General features: G+C 44.1%; 1 protein-coding gene across 2 annotated transcripts; it reads left to right on the forward strand.

Moving 5' to 3' along the window:
- The first annotated feature begins 3,322 nt into the window (after positions 1 to 3,322).
- On the forward strand, positions 3,323 to 21,987 carry erap2 (endoplasmic reticulum aminopeptidase 2). 2 transcript variants are annotated; one of them, XM_029763156.1, is made up of 21 exons: positions 3,323 to 3,398; positions 4,825 to 5,382; positions 5,525 to 5,694; positions 5,941 to 6,079; positions 14,940 to 15,074; positions 15,220 to 15,340; positions 17,101 to 17,255; positions 17,568 to 17,681; positions 17,809 to 17,940; positions 18,092 to 18,223; positions 18,314 to 18,382; positions 18,530 to 18,705; positions 18,807 to 18,886; positions 19,382 to 19,565; positions 19,709 to 19,865; positions 20,286 to 20,470; positions 20,631 to 20,792; positions 20,986 to 21,126; positions 21,386 to 21,467; positions 21,618 to 21,763; positions 21,794 to 21,987. In XM_029763156.1, the coding sequence occupies exons 2-21, from the start codon at positions 5,029 to 5,031 to the stop codon at positions 21,810 to 21,812; spliced, it is 2,853 nt and encodes a 950-aa protein (XP_029619016.1). In that variant the 5' UTR covers positions 3,323 to 3,398; positions 4,825 to 5,028; the 3' UTR covers positions 21,813 to 21,987. The 2 variants fall into 2 exon arrangements, with proteins under 2 accessions (XP_029619016.1, XP_029619015.1); XM_029763155.1 differs by having other exon boundaries at positions 21,618 to 21,987.
- Positions 21,988 to 23,206: the final 1,219 nt, after the last annotated feature.

Below are 23,206 nucleotides of genomic sequence, written 5' to 3' on the forward strand. Positions count from 1 at the left end.
TTTCTAAAATGTAACATCTAGTCTAGTGTGTGTGCTGATGTGCCTACCATCTCCAGGTGACCTCCAGCTGACCTCCAAGTGACCCCTCCCCAGGTCAGTGATGACACACACCAGCAGCGTCCAGCCCACCCTCTCACCTGCCAGGTGCACTGGTGGGGCCAGAGAGGCCAACACATCACCATGTACTAGGACTGTGGTAGGATGGAGGGGGAGAAGGAGAGGAGAAAACTACTGTAAGTCACAGTGGGTATGGGCATGATAAAAAGAGAAGGATGAAGAGCGTGAGAGTGAGCTGTAACACAGTCTCTAATGGTCTCAGGCTCTACCAGTCCTTCCTTTAGTTTGTTACTCAATATATTTACATCATCATTTAAGCTATTGAGAACAAAAAACTGTAGTTGATTATGCATGAGGATACTAAAGATCACTCTTGAGAGCAGCAAAAGGTGTGCTGGCAAATGACCTAGTGGCCTTGTGGATGGAATATTATTCATATTTTTCATAATTTCATAATTCTTTTTAAATGCCGAAAATCCAGTGTTTCTATGTCAAACAGTTTCGTTATATTTCAGTGTTCTGTGATGTATCTAAAGTGTAATATTGGGATGAAAACTCAAAATGTAATACATTTCAACTCTCTATCTGACATGGTACAGGTGTCTTCTTTTTTAAAGCCCATAACCATGTGTGTGAGGTGTATACGTTTGTTTCATAGTAGATTTGTTTAAGACTTAACAAGAATCACTCTGTGTGACCCTGATTTAGCCCAGAACAGTAAAAGGTTAAAGACTATTAGTTAGTTAGGTAGTCAGGCAGTTTTTTAGTTAGTCCGTTTTTACTCACCAATCCAAAGGTAGAGAATAGTGAGGCAGAGGAGAATCCTATGTCGTTCTTTCATGTCTGTGGTATGTCTATGTTACGGATGAGCATCCTCCTCTATGGAGCCGTTATGCATGCGTGTGAAAGTGTGTGAGAGAGTGCATGAGTTGGGAGAGTGTTTGAGTGAGTGAGTGTGAGTCCTTTTGTTAGTCAGTAGCGTTCTACAGGGTGGAGACATTTCACAGCAGTGCATGAGGGGGATTATCAGCCCATAGTCATGTGATCTCACCCGCCACGGAATCTCCCCACAGATTGAGAGGGAGATTGAGAGAAAGACAACGAGAGAAGGACAGCGAGCGAGACCATTTCACCTCTGCTCTTTCACTGTGTCATTTTAACTGTATCAAGTCGTGTGTCTTGATAAAGTGTCTATAGTTCAGAAGTCCATAGGATCTTAATGTAGTGTACAACAGGGAGTTCTCTGATTGTGTCTTCTACTGTGTGAGTAGGCCAGTAGTCTACCAGTAGTAGATCAGTAGTAAACAGGTAACCACAGAGGACACCTGGAGCTCTGGGCTGTTAGATCTGAGGTAAGAGTCTGATCATATCAATCATCCCCAGAGTACACCTGCACATACAACCGCAAGCACACACACACACACAAACACATCTCATGCTCTACAGAAGCCTGGTGTTCTGGAACAAAAGAGCATCACTTCATGAACCCCATGGTACTGTCAGGAGGCTAGTTTAGCACTGTGGATGAGATACATGGAAAGTATGTTGTCTTGCAGCGTGTGTATACAGGAGAGATGGTGGGTTTGGATATAGTATGTTAGTCTCCAGTATGTAGTGTGAGTTCTTGTGGAGGTCATGTGGATTAACCACCTGTTTTCCCCTGCTGACAGGCTAAATACGGGCACAGGTACAGTATATATATATATATATATATATATATATATATATATATATATATATATATATATATATATATATATATATATATACACACAGTACCAGTCAAAAGTTTGGACACACCTACTCATTCAAGGGTTTTTTCTTTATTTTTCCTATTTTTCCTACATTGTAGAATAATAGTGAAGACATCAAAACTGTGAAATAATACATATGGAATCATGTAGTAACCCAAAAAGTGCTAAATTATATTTATATTTGAGATTCTTCAAAGTAGCCACCCTTTGCCTTGATGACAGCGTTGCACACTCTTGGCATTCTCTCAACCAGCTTCATGAGGTAGTCACCTGGAATGCATTTGTTGTTCATTTGTGGAATTTCTTTCCTTCTTAATGCGTTTGAGCAAATCAGTTGTGTTGTGACTTGGTAGGTGGGGTATACAGAAGATAGCCCTATTTGGTAAAAGACCAAGTCCATAATATGGTAAGAACAGCTCAAATAAGAAAAGAGAAACGACAGTCCATCATTTCTTTAAGACATGAAGGTCATTCCGGAAAATGTCAAAAACGTTGAAAGTTTCTTCAAGTGCAGTCGCAAAAAGTATCAAGCTCTATGATGAAACTGTCTCTCATGAGGACCGCCATAGGAATGGAAGACCCAGAGTTACCTCTGCTGTAGAGGATAAGTTCATTAGAGTTACCAGCCTCAGAAATTGCAGCCCAAATAAATGTTTCACAGAGTTCAAGTAACAAACACATCTCAACATCAACTGTTCAGAGGAGACTGCGTGAATCAGGCCTTCATGGTCAAATTGCTGTAAAGAAACCACCACTAAAGGACACCAATAAGAAGAAGAGACTTGCTTGGGCCAAGAAACATGAGCAATGGACATTAGACCAGTGGAAATCTGTCCTTTGGTCTGATGAGTCCAAATTTGAGATTTTTGGTTCCAACCGCCGTGTCTTTGTGAGATGCAGAGTAGGTGAAAGGATGATCAGCTACAATAGTCATTTACAACATTTACAATGTCTACACTGTATTTCTGATCAATTTGATGTTATTTTAATGGGCAAAATGTGCTCTTCCATCAAAAACAAGGACATTTCTAAGTTACCCCAAACTTTTGAACGGTAATGTGTGTGTATTTTAATGTGTGTAATTTTCAGGCTGATGTTAGGACTATATATATATATATAGGACTATATATATAGGACTATATATATATATATAGTCCTAACATCAGCCTGAAAATTACGAAGAAATACACATACAAGTTTGTTTTACTATCCTTGCTGGGATCAAACAATTGATTCCCATTCAAAATCCTATTTCCCTAACTCTAACCCAACCCTAACTCCTTAACCTAAACATAATCCCTAGCCCTAATTGTAACCCTAAACCTAAAATAGCTTTTCCTTGCGGGGATCGGCAAAATGTCCCCACTTGTCCAAATGTTCCTTGCTTTACTATCCTTGTGAGGACTTCTGGTCTCCACAAGGATAGTAAAACCACTCACTCACTCACTCACTCACTCACACACACACACACACACACACACAAACACACACCTTCTGTACTCGCGATAGAATATGGGGGCGGGAGCATGAAAGAGAAAATGAAAGCAGAGTCAAAGAGCAAGGGAAGGATGATGAAGCTAACATGAGGTAAACGAATACAAACATGGAATTAACCTCCATTCTAGACCTCCCCAACTCAGGAAACAACTGGGGTGCTAAGGCAACATGATTACTGCTCTATCGTGATAGTGCTGAACTTACTAATGTTAAAACAAAGTTATTTTGCTGTTTTGCAGGGCATGATTCTGTGTGTGGAGTGAGTTTGCGCAGAGATGGGCAGTTTTTCTGTTACATGTATTTGAAATATGTATTTCAATTACTTTTAAGAATTTTGTATTTGTATTACACTGGGCTGAACTACACTCCAATGTATTTTGTTAAAAGATACTTTCAAGAGCTGTATTTTGTATTTTCAAAATGCCGTTTTTGTTCACCATTTGGTGGCCCCCTTTCACCCTACATTGGTATCAGAAGTCTGATGGCACTATGGTGTGATGAGAGCGTCCGCTAAATGAACTAACTATAAATGTACATATATTTAAAAATGAACAATTGCAAAGCATGCTGAGTATTATTCTACTGAGCTCCGCCCCAAACAAAGCCAATAATTAATACCTAGTGTATTTTGCAGTTCATTTTGGTATGTTCATTTTCACATATACACTTACATTTCGACCGTTTAGCAGACACTCTTATCCAGAGTGACTTACTATTTACAGTCAGTGCATTTAACTAAGGTAGATAAACAACAACATATCACAGTCATAGCAAGAATACGTTTCTGTAACCTTTACTGAGAATGTTGTTGCTGTTTGGGCCGGCTACTTGCAAATGTATTTCTGTGGCTCAGTTGGTAGAGCATGGTGTTTGCAACGCCAGGGTTGTGGGTTCGATTCCCACGGGGGACCAGTACGGAAAAATAATTTTTTTTTATTTTTTTTTAATGAAATGTATGCATTCACTTCTGTAAATCGCTCTGGATAAGAGCGTCTGCTAAATGACTGTAAATGTAAATTTTAAAATAGAAAATACATGTATTTGAATTAAATACATTAAAAATACTTGTATTTTGTAGTTTATTTTGATACATTCATCTTTATGGTATTTTGTGCTTTAATTTTGTAATTGTATTTGGTCATTTTTGCCCATCGCTGAGTGTGCATTTGTGTGTGTCTATTCCAGTTTGAACTCAGTAGCCGTACCAGATTACAATGAAAGCCCTGGACAGCTATAGTGTAACTGTTCAACCAACTATCTCTTCCACTCACCATGTTATTTGTTGACATGTAACACACTGGGCTTGCTGTCTGGGCTGTAAGCGTGTGTATCATAGCATAGAATAGATAGTAACCTTTAACGACCTGACCAAAATGTGAGCTGTTCAGCTTCTTGGATTTATAAAATCAGACAGAATCAATACAACATATTAACACCTCACTGTGTGAGATCCTAGATGAGATTCACTGTTGCTGTTTTTAAATAACAATAACATAGCTTCTTCTTCTGTCTTCAGGTTCGAGAAAGAGCTGCTGAACATTTCAAGTCAATTCTACTGGCCTGTTGCTGTAAGCTTTGACTACACTCCTCCTGAAGTCTAATGATTAACAGATATCTACGTTCTGAAAACAAACGGAATGCCAGTACACTATTTGCTGCCCTCGAGTGATCTTTAGTATCCTTATCTTTACAGTAGTCAGCCAACAACTTTTCCACCATAATGTTCTGGGTCAGGTTCTTGGTTCTGGCCCTCCTGTCTCTGGCTGGTGTGACCCAGACCTCCTCTAGCCCAACCCAGGCCTCTGAGCCCCCTAACCCCACTGAGGAGCAGCCTCCCTTGAATACGGGAAGCCTCTCATTCCCTTGGAGCCACCTCCGTCTTCCGGAGTACATTGTTCCGCTCCACTACCACCTCCTGCTCCACCCTAACCTCACCATACTCAGCTACATCGGTACTGTCAGAATAGAGCTCCAGGTTCAGAACAATACCAACTGGGTGGTGCTGCACAGCAAGGGGCTTCGTATCACTACGGCAACTGTGCTGGACCAGAACCTGGCTCACCTGTCAGACCAGGTAAGCTACTCCCTTAGCACTAAACTATCATGCCCAGTTTCTAACAATATTCCCACTTCTGCCTTCTCTGACAACTCTGTCTAATGACTACCATGTGTGTGTTCCTGTTCGTGTGTGTGTTCCTGTTCGTGTGTGTCCTCAGGTTCTCCCTGTTCTCCACAACCCTACCCATGAGCAGGTTGCCATATTCTCTCCCAGAGCGCTCACTGGTGGGCAGAAGTACTTCCTGTTTCTGGAGTTTGGGGCAGATCTAGGAGATGGCTTCTATGGCTTCTACAGGAGCACCTACAGAACCAGCACCGGAGAGACACGGTACGGAATGTGTGTACTTGTTTGCGTGTGTGTATATATGTGTGTGTGAGGTATACTAAATGTACACGGGCTCTGTGTAGGCTACCTCACTCTCCATCTCCATGTGGGGGAGAAAGGCTGACACTCCTCATATAAACACAGAAACTACTTGTATGTGGAGAGACATCACATGAAACTCCTTGTATTTTCTCTTTCTCTCCCGCCATTCCACCATCCCTCCTATCTCCCCTACCTCTATCTCTCCAGGACCCTGGCCTCCACTCATTTTGAGCCCACCAGTGCTCGGATGGCATTTCCCTGTTTTGATGAGCCTAGTATCAAGGCTAATTACTCTATCAGTATCAGGAGGAGCCCAGCACACACCGCTCTGTCCAACATGCCTGTAGTGAGTAAACACACACACACACCATGGTGGAGATGTAAGACAACATGGTGGCAGGCAGATCATAGTGTGTTAGTGTACAGTGCCTTCAGAAAATATTCACACCACTTGACTTTTCCCACATTTTGTGTTACAGCCTGAATTTAAAATAGATTAAATTGAGATGTGTTTTAAATTGGCCTACACACAATACCCCAAAATGTCAAAGTGGAATTATGTATTTCGACATTTTTACAAATGTACTACAAATGAAAAGCTGAAACGTTTGAGTCAATAGGTATTCAACCCTTTTTTTATGGCAAGCATAAATAAGTTCAGGTGTAAAAATGTGCTTAACAAGTCACATAATAATTGTCAAGTTGTGTCTGGTTCACACTGCAGCTCTTTGCCCAAACTTGAAAAAGGCCTTTAAGGACTGAAGGACGCAATGGACAACTCAATTTTCTTCTAACTTCTTTTATTTCTTTAGTCAGTTAGTTAGTTAATTAGTTCTTTAGTTAGCTTGATAATTAGTTCATTAGGTTGATAACCGGTTGAGTCTCCAGAATCCTAAATGAGCTGAATGTGTATGGATGAGTCTCCTCTTCCGTGAAGGACTTCCAGTGAAATGCTTTTCCACCAAACATTTCACCACCTGCTATCACAAAGGTGCACCAGTATATATGTTCCCCAGGGAAACACAAGCTAATGATGGGTTCCACAATGCATACACTCTTTCGCCCCCTGCTGGTGTTTTATCTTTGAAATCAGTTGAAAATCTGAACGCCTTGAATATCAATACCTGTCTTTTGACGCAACACCTCCCACTTGATCTCCTGGTTCTTGAACCCAAGGAGGTCACATCGGCTCCATCTTCGATGGCTTTACTTCTGCTCTTCTACAGGTAATAACACAACCAATCGCCTGACGTCCCTGTGAAGAATTGTAGCAGGGATTTTGGTTGAACGTTTCTTTGCTTTGTCTCCACAAACATGCTTCAAAGTTGAGATGGGATAACTTGGGAAGGTTCGTATATTTGCATCTCTCACAATGCCCTCCTTGTCAGCGTTGACATTGACGACCCTACCAAGCTTATACTGACTCCTCAAAGCGTTCTGGTCTGCAAGCCAGACGACGTCTCCAACGGCCACGTTTTGCTGCTTTGTGTGCCACTTACTCCTCACAAACAGGTTAGGTTCAGCCAACTGACTCCACTTCCTCCAGAGAGGAAGTGGAGTCAGTTGGCTGGACCTAAGAGTTAAGAGTCATTCTGCTTGAATTACTCTTAACCGTTTGTAGGAGTAGTCTTCAAACTCAAAGCTTCCTAAGTCTCCCCTAGGTCCAGTCCTTCCAAGCAGAAGAGAATTAGGGCTGATGTATTCTATGCAGTCCTCCCGGCTCTGAGTCCTGGCATCTATGGGCCTTTCATTGGCAAGGTTAGCAGCCATGAACATAAATGTTTGAAACTCACTCCATGTGAAGAGTCCTTCGCCTCTCATATTGTGCAAGGCCCGCTTCACAGTGCGAACAGCTGCTTCTGCAGCACCATTCCTGTGAGGGGAGTCTGCTGGGTGGATCTTCCAGCTCCACTCTGTTCCATGCTTTGAAGCTTCATTTTCAAGCTCAGATGTAATTTGTTGATCCAGGAAGTGGTAGAGCTCTTTGAGGGCAGGTCTGGCACCCACAAAGTTCTTTCCAGGATCTGACCAGAGTTTCTTTGGATGCCCTCTCAGTGCCGTGAATCTTTGGTAGGCCAGTAAGAAGCCTTCAGTTGACTGGTTACTGACAACATCTGTGTGTATAGCTCTGGATGCCATACAGCAGAAGACAATTCCCCACACCTTGAGCTTGACTTTCTTTTTCACCTCGTCCTTGACTTCATATGGTCCAAATAAGTCCACTGTTGTATACTCAAATGGTCTGTCTGGTGTTATACGCTCGGGTGGAAGGTCACTCATGATCTGTTGGCACTTTCTGGCCCTAGCCTTTCTGCACACCACACAGTTGTCAACTCTCTTTTTAGCCAGCTTCCGGCCTTTTATCACCCAGGCTTTCTTCCTCATCCGGAGGAGTGTACCTGCTATTTCTTCATGGTTTGCATCATGAGCCTCTTGGGCTAGGAGAGTGGATATCCATGCCTCATATGGTAGAATTGGTACAGCAGTCTCGTCCTCATCAAAGATCTTGAACCTCCCTCCACAAACCAAGAGCCCAGTCTCTTCATCTCTGTAAACAGCGAGTCTGTTGAGAGTGGTGCCTTGAAAGGTTATACCTTCTTGAGCTGCAAGGAACAGGTCTCTTAGTGCATCTTCACACTCCCCAACAGTGAGTACAGCTTGTTTGCCTCTGGACTTCCAGTTTGTTGAAAGAATTTCCTCCCACTTTGGTTTATCTGAGGCTGAATTCCTGGTCAACACTTCTTTCCATTTCGTTGCAGCTCTCCAAACCCAGGCAATGACTCGGATCAGCCTGGTCAGGCTGCTGAATTTCCTGATGTCAATCAGTTTTGTTACCGCAGAGCCAGCTGGTGGTCTTCGGATCTTAGTCTTAAGTTCATCTGGGTTATTTTGCCTGCTTTGCTGTGCATCACTCTGACTTTCCTTCTGAACTCCCACTTCAGGAAGTACATCATTCTTGTTTCTCTTGGCCTGCGCTCTGGTCAGTGCTGCAGAGAAATATTTCCTTTGAAGTTTGTTTATGCCTTCCTTGGCATAAGCTGCAATTTCTTTGGCTGACTTCTGTGGCCACTCTTCCATGGGTTGCCGCAGGAACGCTGGTCCATTTTGCCACATGGAATCTTCTTGGAGGTCTTCCGGGGCTGCCCCCCTTGTTATGATGTCAGCACTGTTCAGGCCTCCCGGGATCCACCACCAGTCTTCGAGAGATGTGGATTTCTGGATCTCTCCAACTCTGTTCGCGAAGAAAGATTGATACCCATAACTGTCTCTCTGGATAGCTCCCACCACAGTTTGACTGTCCAGCAGATGGAGCCATCGTTCAATTTCTATACGACTGTGTTTTTCAACGTACTTTCGAAGTCGTGCTGCGCAGACAGCACCGCAGATTTCAGCTTTCACTGCCTCCCCCTTTTGGTCCAAAGGTGTGAGTTTTGCTTTGGACTCAACCAACCTGACTTGGATGCCTTGCTCGGTTTCCCATCTGAAGTACACTACGGCTCCATAGCTCTTCTCACTTCCGTCAGAGAATGTTATTCCCCAAGGTTTACCAATCCAGTTGACTGGTGTGAGGCTTCTGTGGAAGGTGATTTGGCTAAGACGTGTGTACTCCTCAAACAGTTTGATGGCTTCTTCTCTCAATTGTTCAGACAGAGGTTTGTCCCACGTGTTTCGGGTCAGAGTTTTGCCTCCAGCTTCTTGAAACGCCTTTCTGACAAGAATGGCGCCCTTTTGTTTGGCAGGTGTGACGAGGCCTATTGGGTCATACAGGCTAGCTACTTGGCTTAGCAGTTCTCTTCTCGTCAGTGGGTTTGGAGTTTTCCCTCTCACCTCTTCTTCAAGGAGATTTTGTCCAACTCTCATCTTCTTTTTCCTCTTTGAGAAATTGATTGAAGTCATAAGGTACAGTTTGTCCTCTTCAACAAGGTATCCAACTCCAAGGGCTTTATTGTCTCCTTTCCTCATCTGGTTTGGGAGAATAAGTACTGTCCCTGACACCGCTCCTTGTTCTCCTGGTACGATCTCCTGCCTCCCACTTTGGCCTGACCGGACCCAGGGTTTGAGGAAGAATCCGCCTGTCCTCAGGATCTCTTCAACTCCTTTGGTGTCCTTGTCCAGCTTTTGTAAGTCATTATGGGAAGTCAGGATGTCATCGACATAGGCATCCTCTTCAAGGATCCTACGTTCCTCCTCCAGGTGAGCGAACATGGGCAGTTTTGCTGTCTCTCTCATGGCCAGTTGTGCAATGCACCCTGCTGGTCGATCGCCAATGTTGACTCTGGTGATGGCATACTCTTCAATCTCTTCCTCCTCAGTGTTTCTCCAGAGAAATCTGTGGAGATGCATCTCCAGGTTTTCTAACCACACCGAATTGTACATCTTCCTGATGTCGCCAAGAGCAGCATGGACACCTCTTCTGAACCTGAGTAGTACTGCTCGGATGGGATTGAGAACATCAGGCCCTTTCAGCAGCAGGTCATTCTTGCTGACCCCTTTAAACTTCTGGCTGCTGTTCCATACCAGTCGCACAGGTGTTGTGACAGAGTGTGGGTTTGGCGCCACCAAGTGGCTGACATACCATACTGGTCCTTTCCAGCTGGCGATCATCTCTTTGGTGAGTTTCTTTGCTGCTCTTCTCTCCACCATTTCATGCACTTGAGCTGTGTAGGCTATTTTCCACTCTGGCTCTTTCTTGAGTTGTTTTTCTGTTCTTAAGAAGGTGGCTTCAACCCCACTCCTGTTGTAAGGAAGGGAACTTGGATCTTGAATCCAGGGGTATTTTGTGTCCCAGTGCGGTTTATCGCTGTGAGCATCTGCTTTGATGTAGGTGAGGCCTCTCCTTATGATCTCCAGCTCCCTTTCCTCACTCAGAGTCATTTCCTTGCCTCCTGGTTGACAATTGCCGCACCGGCATCCTCCACACTTCGGTTCGCAAGCTGCTCCAATGCTATCCCATTTCCACCAATCCAAGAACTCTCTGCGAGCTACTGTGCTTTTGGTTTCAGCTGTGAACTCTTGTGTTTTAGTTATCTCTTGATACTTGACAGCGGTTGCTCTCATGGATCGAGCAAAGTGCGTTCCAGACCTGTGCGCGGCCATATCGACTTCTTCAAACAGATCTGGATGTGCTCCACCAACAATCTTTCCTAGCGGGCTCTCCCATAAGACAAGGTCTCCAATCACCTTCACTCTTTGCGGAGCAAGTCTTCCTTCGCGGTGGCTTATCAGTAGCTCAATGCTCTCCGGTCTCCTCAGATCTCCTAGACTGACTTCTGGGAAGAACTTCTTGAGTTGCTCAGGTTTGATGACTCTGTGGATGTTGGCAATTTCATTCAAACCATAGCAGACAAGCTCATGGGCTCTTTCTGTGCCTCTAGGCATTTTGACCCTCACTCTGAGGAGATATCTTCTGGTTTTAACCTTCATGGCCATCCCCCCAACTCCATGGACGACTAAAGTGATGTTTTCACTTTGAAGATTTAATCTCCTGGCAGCTCTGTGGGTGATATAATTTGTGTCTGATGCCAAGTCGATCAGGGTTCCAATTTTTTGTCCTGCATTGGCAGTTACCTCGAGCAGCATTAGAATAACTGGCAATTCTTCTACTGCACTTGACACAATCTCTCCAAGCTGGATCTTTTCACCACAGTTTGTCTTTGCGGTGATGTTGGTGAACGCTCTCTTGAATTTGTCTACCATCTCTGGGGAGAGTTTAGATACAAATTCTTCCTGCTCCTCAGTCCGCGTTCTCACATTGAATTGTCTTCTTTCTGAGTCACTCCTCCTGAAGTCTCCCTTCAGGCATAGAAAGAAATGGTGGTCTTTTTTACAGTTTCTGTTCCTGCACAGGTATGTCTCTTTGCATTCATCATCTTCTCCATGACAGACCAAGCACCTCTTGCAGGCCCCCAGCTTTTCTACAGCAGCCAACTTTTCCACTGGCTTCAGTTCCTTGAAACGCTTGCAAAATAATATTTTTTCTCTGTGCTTTTCATCACCACACACAACACAGCCTCCTTTCGTTGTGGACCGCGTGGACGCATATTTCCTCTCCATGCAAGCATTTCTCTTTTCTGGCCTTTCACTCACTCCCAGCTGCTCCAGTTTTTCAAGAATTTCCTCTTGTGTTTTCAGGAATTTAAGAAGGTTCTCAAAGTGATTATCTGGTGTGACATTATTCCTCGGATTAACCATGAAGACAAGCCACTCCCTCTTGATGTCGTCAGGTAACTTGCTTTCTATGGATCTGATCACTAGAGGGTTGTTGATGGCTCCTGTGTTTCCAAGCTCCGTGAGGTCATCCAGGGCCTTCTCTATAGTTTGGATCATGTCGATAACTTTCCTAGGCTGATTTGCCCTTAAAGCAGGAATTTTCTCCAGATCCTCCATTATCTCCAAGGCAATTGTAGACTTGTTTCCATATCTGTTCTCCAGCACCCTGAACATGTCCTCAGCAGTGTTGTAGGAAGACAAACGGAGGCCTCTGCATATCCTCTCATCTATACTGTCAATGAGTTGGATCCTCTTTACCTCGACTGAGCCTGTTGGTTCCCCCTGCTTTTGCAGACTCTCCCAGTCTCTTCTCCATCGATGGAAGTTCCTTTTATACCCACTGAACTTGGGTAGACAGATTGGCTTTATCCTCAGTGTCGGTTGTGGAGCTGCCATGGGCACCTGCGGCACTCTCCCTCCGACTCTCTCCTCTTCTGCAATTCTTTGTGCTGTGAGAAATCCTGCCCTCCTTGCTTCAAGGTTGTTGCCGAATGCCTTCAGATCCTTTACTCTCCCTCCGAGCCTTTCCTTTTCTGCCACCGGAATCCACATCTCCCACTCTGCTAGGCTTGCGATTGCATTTTGGACTTGTGTTTTCACCCTATCCCACCGTAGCTCAAAGCCATCTCTGTTTATAGCGGTAACAGGTATCTGAGCAACTCCATCACAGGCTGTCTCGGCTTCATGGATTGCAGACTTCACCTCATTTTCGCCATATCTAGGCCATAGATTGGACTGGACCATCTCCCTGACCTCATCCAATCGTGCTTCGCATTCTTGGAACGTCTTCTCAACTTCATTCTGCTTCTCCTTGCTCAGTTCAGCTTCTTCACCCTCATCGGTTCCAGCTTCAATGTCTGCCAGAAGGCCAGCCCTGTACTCGTCATTTGTCTCACTGACCGTCCTCGCCTCCGACTTGAGCTTCTTGAACTCCTCTTGTAGTTCTCTTTTAGTCATGTGCTTTGCAACTCTGCTGAGGAAGTTCGCCTGCTTGGTAAAAGTGCTTTTAGCTAAAGTTCTTTTTTGCTTCAGCTCCTTCACTGTTATTCCAAGAGCTTCCTCCGCCATGTTGAGATGTCAGTCAATACTCCTCTCTGCGACGACAGCTTTCCTGACTTCAGGCCGTTAATCCTTTTGTCTTCACTGCTCAACCGGTTATCAACTGTCAAGTTGTGTCTGGTTCACACTGCAGCTCTTTGCCCAAACTTGAAAAAGGCCTTTAAGGACTGAAGGACGCAATGGACAACTCAATTTTCTTCTAACTTCTTTTATTTCTTTAGTCAGTTAGTTAGTTAATTAGTTCTTTAGTTAGCTTGATAATTAGTTCATTAGGTTGATAACTGGTTGAGTCTCCAGAATCCTAAATGAGCTGAATGTGTATGGATGAGTCTCCTCTTCCGTGAAGGACTTCCAGTGAAATGCTTTTCCACCAAACATTTCACCACCTGCTATCACAAAGGTGCACCAGTATATATGTTCCCCAGGGAAACACAAGCTAATGATGGGTTCCACAATGCATACACTCTTTCGCCCCCTGCTGGTGTTTTATCTTTGAAATCAGTTGAAAATCTGAACGCCTTGAATATCAATACCTGTCTTTTGACGCAACAATAATTTACATGGACTCTATGTTCAATAATACTGTTTAATATGATTTTATAATGACTACCTCATCTATAATTATCTGTAAGGTCCCTCAGTTGAGCAGTGTATTTCAAACATAGATTCAACCACAAAGACCAAGAAGGTTTTCCAATGCCTCACGAAGAAGGGCACCTATTGATATGTGGGTCAGATATTGAATATCCCTTTGAGCATGGTGAAGTTATTCATTACACTTTGGATGGTGTATCAATACACCCAGTCACTACACAGATACAGGTGTCCTTCCTAACTCAGTTGCTGGAGAGGAAGGAAACCGCTCAGGGATTTCATCATGAGGCCATTGGTGACTTTAAAACAGTTACAGAGTTTAATGGCTGTGACAGGAGAAAACTGAGGATGGATCAACATCATTGTAGTTACTTCACAATACTAACCTAAATTACAGAGTGAAAAGAAGGAAGTATGCACAAAATAAATGTATTCCAAAACATGCGTCCTGTTTGCAACAAGACACTAAAGTAATACTGCAAAAAATGTGGCAAAGCAATTCACTTCTTATCCTGAATTCCAAGTGTTATGTTTGGGGCAAATCCAATACTACACATTACTACACATATTTTCAAGCATAATGGTGGCTGCATCATGTTATGATTATGCTTGTAATCATTAAGGACTGCAGAGTTTTTCAGGACAAAAAATAAACGGAATGGAGCTAAGCACAGGCAAAATCCTAGAGGAAAACCTGGTTCAGTCTGCTTTCCACCAAAACACTGGGAGATGAATTCACCTTTCAGCAGGACAATAACCTAAAACACAATGCCAAATCTAGACTGGAGTTGCTTACAAGAAGACAGATAATGTTCCAGAGAGGCCAGGTTACAGTTTTAACATAAATCAGCTTGAAAATCAATGGCAAGACTTGAAAATGGTTGTCTATAAATGATCAACAACCAATTTGACAGAGCTTGAAGAATTTTTTAAAGAATAATGGGCAAATATTGTACAATCCAGGTGAGCAAAGCTCTTAGAGACCTACCCAGAAAGACTCACAGCTGTAATCACTGCCAAAGGTGATTCTAACATGTATTGACTCAGCGGTGTGAATACTTATGTAAATGAGATATTTCTGTATTTCATTTGAAGTAAATTAGCAAACATTTCTAAAAACATGTTTTCACTTTATGGGGTATTGTGTGTAGACGGGTGAGAAAAAATGTCATTAATCAATTTTGAATTCAGGCTGTATCACAACAAAATGTAGAATAAGTTAAGGGGTATGAATACTTTCTGAAGGCACTGAACATTACAATGTGTGTGTGTTTTCCCTCTAGGAGCAGACAGAGGTCCTGGATGATGGACTAATGGAGGATCGTTTTGCTGTGAGTGTGAGGATGAGCTCCTATCTGGTGGCCTTCATCGTGTGTGACTTCAGATCTGTCAGCGCAACAACTGCCTCAGGGGTCAAGGTAGGTATGACTGGGGGCAGGGGTCAAGGTAGGTATGACTGGGGGAAGGGGTGTGTATGTGTACATGTATGTACGTGCAATGTGTGTGTGTGTGTGTGTGTGTGTATGTGTGTGATTTCAGAACATGATGTTAATAATGTTTCAGGTATCTGTCTATGCTGCTCCTGAGAAATGGCAGCAGACCCATTACGCTCTGAAGGCTGCAGTCAAACTACTGGAGTTCTACGAGAAATACTTCAATATCAGCTACCCACTACCTAAACAAGGTACTGAAATATATCAATATCAGCTACCCACTACATAAACAAGGTACTGAAATATATCAATATCAACTACTCACTACCTAAACAAGGTACTGAAATATATCAATATCAGCTACCCACTACATAAACAAGGTAACTAAATATATCAACATGAAATACCCACTACCTAAACAAGGTAACTAAATACTTCAACATGAAATACCCACTACCTAAACAAGGTAATTAAATATATCAATATCAAATACCCACTACCTAAACAAGGTACTGAAATATATCAATATCAGCTACCCACTACCTAAACAAGGTACTGAAATATATCAATATCAGCTACCCACTACCTAAACAAGGTACTGAAATATATCAATATCAGCTACCCACTACCTAAACAAGGTACTGAAATATATCAATATCAACTACCCACTACCTAAACAAGATACTGAAATATATCAATATCAGCTACCCACTACCTAAACAAGGTACTGAAATATATCAATATCAGCTACCCACTACCTAAACAAGGTACTGAAATATATCAATATCAACTACCCACTACCTAAACACTAACAGAATACAATCACCCACCAAACCCAAAGGAAAAACAGGCTACTTATGTGTGACTCCCAATCAGCAACAACGAACTACAGCTGTGCCTGATTGGGAGCCACACACGGCCAAACCAAAGAAACAAACCAACATAGAAAAATAAACATAGAACGCCCACCCAATGTAACACCCTGGCCTAACCAAAATAAAGAACAAAAAAACCCTCTCTGGCCAGGGCCATAGAGAAGGATATTATTTTTACTAGTATAATGTGTGTTTCTCAGTTTTATGTCATTGGTGTTATCACATTGAACGTAACTGAATACAAAAATATCAAGTTCCACATTTCAAGTTTTATTAATCGTATGTAAGGTGAACACATGGTTTACACCGTCCAACAACATGCTTACTTGCAGGTTCCTTGTCTACAATGTAACAACAATAAGAAATAATAAAATATAAGAATATGAACATAAAGTAAATGGCTTTACTGTGTGTGTGTGTGTGTGTGTGTGTGTGTGTGTGTGTGTGTGTGTGTGTGTGTGTGTGTGTGTGTGTGTGTGTGTGTGTGTGTGTGTGTGTGTGTGGATGAGTGTATATCTGGATGAGTGTATATCTGGATGAGTGTATGCGTGAATGAGTGCAAATATACAAGGGCTTTGAGCATTCTCTCCAGTGGCAAACTGTTATTGGGGGAGGGATATTAAAAAAATGTATTAGCTAATCACACCCTTTTAGTATATCATCAATTTGAGACTTCCATCCCTCTGATAAGTTAGTGTGTGTAAATCTGAAGTTTCACTTGGTATTAGTCAATTGAAATGAAGTGGAAATAACATTGTAAGCAAAATGATTAATCACATCACTTTAGTAAATGTCTTTTAAAGGTTTGATGACCTTAGATTTGAGCATTTAAGGCCTGCATTTCAGAAAATCCTAATTTATCTAAAATGTCTCATTGGTGTTACCATCATCGATCTTACAATACCTACTGGTGTCACAATGTTATCATAATGGTACACATTATTTAAAGTCATTAAGCTATCATATTGGTTATTTTAGAATGGGAAGATGTACCCAAATACATTTAAATACAAATCTAGAAAAATGAAGTAACATTTTTCCAAAATGCCTTGCCCAAAGGCCACCGTAATTCAAGAACAACACCGTTGCTTAAACAAGACAATCATTCTTAAGTTACTGCCTGCCTCCCCCTCCAGACCTGGTGGCTATCCCAGACTTTCAGTCCGGAGCAATGGAGAACTGGGGTCTGATCACCTTCAGAGAGACCAGCCTGCTCTACAACCCCACCACCTCCTCAGCCTCTGATAGGCTCTGGGTTACCAAGGTGATCGCCCATGAGCTCGCCCACCAGGTAAGAGTCAGACAGGTTAAGTTCACAGTGTAGAACAGGAAGTAGCCAGTCATGGCAATTTGATTTTATATGATATGACTACAATGACATGAAGAGGGATTAACAGTGATGGCATGAACCTCTGGAATCTTCAGGAAGTTTACCTGAACTAGAAGACAAATGGAACTCCTCTCTTCTCTTGACATCTCTCATTGTCTGTCCTCGCCTGCCTGCCTGCCTGCCTGCCTGCCTGCCTGCCTGCCTGCCTGCCTGCCTGCCTGCCTGCCTGCCTGCCTGTCTGTCTGTCTGCCTGTCTGCCTGTCTGCCTGTCAGTGGTTTGGGAACCTGGTGACCATGGAGTGGTGGAACGACATCTGGCTGAACGAGGGCTTCGCCACGTACATGGAGTACATCTCAGTGGACACCACATACCCCAAACTCAGAGTGGTATGATCCTGTTACTCACTTGTTGTACACATCCCTAGCCCGAGTTCACAATATGAATGTTTCAAATGATCTAGACATGTCCCTGAGGGAAATTCCTGTTGAAACTGTGCCTTTTTTAATCTCTTAGGAGGACTATCTTCTGGACACCTGCTTCGTTGCGATTGGTCGAGACTCTCTAAACTCCTCCCGCCCCATCTCCAGTGTAGCTGAAAGCCCTACACAGATTAAAGAGATGTTCGACACAGTATCCTACAATAAGGTAGAAAATCACGCATACACACAAGCACACGTTTTCCATTTCATAGCTTTCATCAACCCTGTCTTTACTTCAAGTGAGGGAGTAAGGATTCATGTCTAAAGTATTTGATCAGGCCCCCAGTGTTGATGTACTTTGTTGTTTGTTCCACCAGGGGGCATGTGTCCTGCACATGCTAAGACACTACCTGACTGACCAAGTGTTCCAGAGTGGAATCATGCGTTACCTTCGCAGGTACAGCTACAGCAACGCTCGCAACCAGGACCTGTGGGACAGCCTGGCCAACGTTCGTAGATCAATCAAATGATACATCATTTTTTGATCACTGCAGGTTGCTTTAGTGTGTAAATGTGAACTGCTGTGTTGTTGTTCTCAGACATGTCCAGAAGAGGAGTTCACCTCTGGAGGACACTGCTACAGCAACAGCCAGGCAGCTAAGAACGCAGTAAACACACCTCTCTTTACATAACAGTACATTACATTACAAGACCAACAGTCTGACCATTACAAACAGGTACTCTGTAAACGTCTCACCACTGATTTAACTGTGTGATGTTTACCTGTGGGTGTGGTTTTGATGTGTGTGTGTCAGTACCTGTACGCTGGGGAGCACCTGGACCTGACGACCATGATGAACACCTGGACGCTGCAGACAGGTGTGCCCTTGGTAACGGTTGCTAGACAGGGGTCTCGTCTGGTGCTGAAACAGGAGAGGTTCCTGAGGACCACACATCCGTCTGATCCAGCATGGCCCAGCCTGCAGCAGGGGTAAACATACACATACACACACACTCTCACTCTGATGGTCAGGTGTTGTGAAGTCATATTCCTGCACCTCATCCCTCCCCTCTCTGATCTCTGTGTGTTAGGTACCTGTGGCACATCCCTCTGACATACAGGACTGACACCTCAACTAGCATTCACAGACACCTCATGACTACACTCACAGGTAAGACACCTACTGACCACACTCACAGTTAGGACACCTACTGACCACACTCACAGGTAGGACACCTACTGACCACACTCACAGGTAGGACACCTACTGACCACACTCACAGTTAGGACACCTACTGACCACACTCACAGGTAGGACACCTACTGACCACACTCACAGTTAGGACACCTACTGACCACACTCACAGGTAGGACACCTACTGACCACACTCACAGTTAGGACACCTACTGACCACACTCACAGGTAGGACACCTACTGACCACACTCACAGGTAGGACACCTACTGACCACACTCACAGGTAGGACACCTACTGACCACACTCACAGGTAGGACACCTACTGACCACACTCACAGGTAGGACACCTACTGACCACACTCACAGGGAAGATAATTGCTTTCTCTCTCCTCAGTGTGGAGCTTGCTGTGGAGTTGATTGACTGGTTGTTTCACTAAATGATTGATTGCTGTGTCTCTTCTCTCCTCAGACAGTGTGGAGGTGGGGGAGGAGGTGGGCTGGGTGAAGGTGAATGTGGACATGGCTGGTTATTACCTGGTCCACTACGATGGTTCAGGCTGGGACGACTTGATACAACTACTGAAGAACAACCACACAGCTCTCAGCTTCATGGACAGAACACACATCATACACAACGCCTTCCAACTCACCACGTAAGAGACCTGTGTGCGTGTGTGTGTGTGTGTGTGTGTGTGTGTGTGTGTGTGTGTGTGTGTGTGTGTCCATGCGATTATGTGAATAGACAACACAAACACTCTTTTGTTTCTGACATCATCTCTCTATAATATTTCTATAGAGCGGGTCGGCTGTCACTCGATAAAGCCTTGGACCTTATTGGCTACCTGCGATCAGAGAGTCACACTGTGCCCCTCCTCCAAGGGTTGGCCTACCTGGAAGCCTTCTACAGGATGGTGGAGAGGATGGACATACCTGACGTCACACAAAACCTCAGTGTAGGGCACATACACAAACACATAGAACAGTAAATACATCTCAGACATTCTGCTTCAATTACATAAAGTTTCAGTTGTGTGTGTGTGTGGTCTGATGTCTTCTCTGTGTGTGGTCTGATGTCCTCTCTGTGTGTGGTCTGATGTCCTCTCTGTGTGTGGTCTGATGTCCTCTCTGTGTGTGGTCTGATGTCCTCTCTGTGTGTGGTCTGATGTCCTCTCTGTGTGTGGTCTGATGTCCTCTCTGTGTGTGGTCTGATGTCCTCTCTGTGTGTGGTCTGGTGTCCTCTCTGTGTGTGGTCTGATGTCCTCTCTGTGTGTGGTCTGATGTCCTCTCTGTGTGTGGTCTGATGTCCTCTCTGTGTGTGGTCTGATGTCCTCTCTGTGTGTGGTCTGATGTCCTCTCTATGTGTGTTTCTGCAGACGTACATCCTGTGGTATTTCCGTGGTGTGATTGACCGTCAGACGTGGAGTGACAAGGGCTCTGTGTCTGAGAGGCGGCTGAGGTCGGAGCTCCTCTCTCTGGCCTGCCATCTAGGAGACCTCCCCTGTCTGGAGCAGGCCCAGCGCAGCTTCACACACTGGCTGGACTCCAACAGCACACTCAGGTCTGTCTTTCTTACTGTCTGTCAGCTATTTGAGAGAGTAGTTACATCCCATGGACAGCAACATACAGAACTTTGTTCAATCCCTGACCCAATCAAAGGTGCAAACTTTTCCTGACTGCAGAAGTAAACCATGTCCTGTCTGTGCCTCTCCCTCCACCAGCCTGCCTGCAGATGTAACAGAGACAGTGTTTTCAGTAGGGGCCCAGGAGGACAGTGGCTGGGCGTCTCTCCTCCACATATACACTCTCTCCCTCTCAGAGACACACAAACACAAGATCCTCTCTGCCCTGGCCAGCAGCAGAGACACAAACAAACTACACAGGTACGTATAGTCTTCTATACTCTGTCAATTCAATTCAATATATGACCTTACATTCTGTGTGTGTGTGTGTGTGTGTGTGTGTGTGTGTGTGTGTGTGTGTGTGTGTGTGTGTGTGTGTGTGTGTGTGTGTGTGTGTGTGTGTGTGTGTGTGTGTGTGTGTGTGTGTGTGTGTGTGTGTGTGTGTGTACCCCAGGTTGTTGGAGCTGGGTCTAGAGGGGGAGGTGATCCGTACCCAGGACCTGGACTCCCTCATCGTCATGGTAGCCAGGAACCCCAGGGGACATCATCTGGCCTGGAGCTACGTCCAGAAATACTGGAGCACCCTGGTGGACAAGTAGGTGGTAGAGAGGGAGAGGGAGGGGGCTGGTAGAGAGGGGATGGAAGAGACAGGCACAGGGAGAGGGAGAGAGAAACTAACACTCAGGAGGAGAGATAGGTGGAGTCTATCCCTGTGGTAGAGAATGAGAGAGGGAAAGGGAGAAATGAACTGATAAACTGGCACTGGTGAAAAAGTAGGTATTAGTCGACCAGCAGTCCCATAGCCTGGGTGCTTTAGCCAACCTGTGATGTTTCCTCTTGTTTCTACCCTGCAGGTTCCAGTTGGGATCGTTCTCTATTAGAAACATCATCATCGGCACCACAGGCCAGTTCTTCTCAACAGAGGAACTCACTGAGGTGAGATTATTGATCTGTTAGTGGCAATATCATTCTCAACAACTAGACCCTGACCCTGGAAATGTATTGTATCAGTAGCAATGTACGAGCGAGGGTGTGTGTGTCCCAAAGCCCACGGCCATGCTTACCAAGAGTGTGTGTGTTCCCTAGGTGCGTGTATTCTTTGAGTCGATCCATGAGCAGGCGTCTCAGCTGAGAGTCACTCAGGTTGCCATGGACAACATCCAGAAGAACATCCTTTGGATGCAAAGAAACCTGGGAACTCTGAGGAGCTGGCTGAACCAACAGACTGAAGAGAGAAAGGGGGAGGGAGGGAGAGGTGTGGGGAGAGAGAGAGAGCAATAGAAAATGAGCTTGGAGTTTTTTAAAGCTTAATTAGAGCTTTGATTTTTAATTATTAATATTTGTGGGATAATTGAGTGTATATACTTTGGTCATGTTTTTCAGTTTACATCAGGGATTTGGAAATGTTTTTGTTGAATTTGGTTAAGATGTTTGATAATAAAATGTTGTGAAAGTATTATTTGAAGAGCAGTAAGTAGGCCAGGATCATGTTGAATTACACAGAGTAAGAGCAAATGAAATACAAACAGAAAACCATTTTTAGCTGTGAATGTAGGAGTGGTCTGAAAATGCTAAAACATCACAGGACAGAATGAAGCTTGGCCTCTGCATGGCCTCACACACTACAACCTCACAGCCACTAGTGGGAGCAGATGATCATTTAGTGTGAAACAGATGTGTGTAAACATATTGCGACGTACACATACAGATCTGCTATCTTAATTTGATCACTGTTATCAGCAGAACATTTTAATGTGAAGCAGAAAATGCAAATTGTAGTGTATTCAAGGTTTAAAAAGGCTTCTAAATTTAGCAATTTCCACTTTAAAATGTCAGACTTGATTTCCCCTATCAAAACATTTATCAACCCCTACAAAAATGTCCATTAATTATAATCCACATATTAATTCGCATTTCCTGTTGCTGCATGATTATTGTCCTGCTGTCAGAAGCAGGGTAAAACAGCATTCTCACATAGGTCTTCCTCTTGTCCAGGTGGGAGAGGGCAGTGTAGAGTGCAATAAAGATTGCGTCATCTGTGGATCTGTTGGGGCGGTATATGAATTGGAGTGGGTACACTGTGCCTGGGATGATGCTGTTGATGTGAGCCATTACCAGCCTTTACAAGCATTTTAAGGCTAAAGATGTGAGTGCTACAGAGCGATAGTCATTTAGACAGGTTACCTTTGTGTTCTTGGGCAGAATGGGTCAGGGAGAGGTTGAAAATGTCAGTGAAGACACTTGCCAGCTGGTCAGCGCCTGCTCTGAGTCCGCATCCTGGTAATCCGTCTGGCCCTGCGGCCTTGTGAATGTTAACCTGTTTAAAGGTCTTACTCACATAGGCTACGGAGAGCGTGATGACACAGTCATCAGGGATCAGGGATGGAGGATGGAGGGACAGGCGATGAGAACTTCATAATCTCTTCTGTGTTGTCATGGCAATAGCCAGGAAACCAGTGGATGGGCCTGAAAAATATGAAAAAGCTGTTGGAGCAGTACAGCCAAAGATTGTGGATAAATGAAGATGTCCCACTCAGACCGTTTACTATTGAATAAAAAGCAGTTCCGGTCTGCTTAATGGGGTGGCTCTCCCATAGGCACCAATGCATTAGCAGCTGGGTCTGGTCTGCTTAGTGGATGTCTCACTTCCTCTTCCGTCTCTGGTCGCAGCTTTC

Source organism: Salmo trutta, chromosome 9 (assembly GCF_901001165.1).
Source record: "Salmo trutta chromosome 9, fSalTru1.1, whole genome shotgun sequence".
NCBI lineage: Eukaryota > Metazoa > Chordata > Actinopteri > Salmoniformes > Salmonidae > Salmo > Salmo trutta.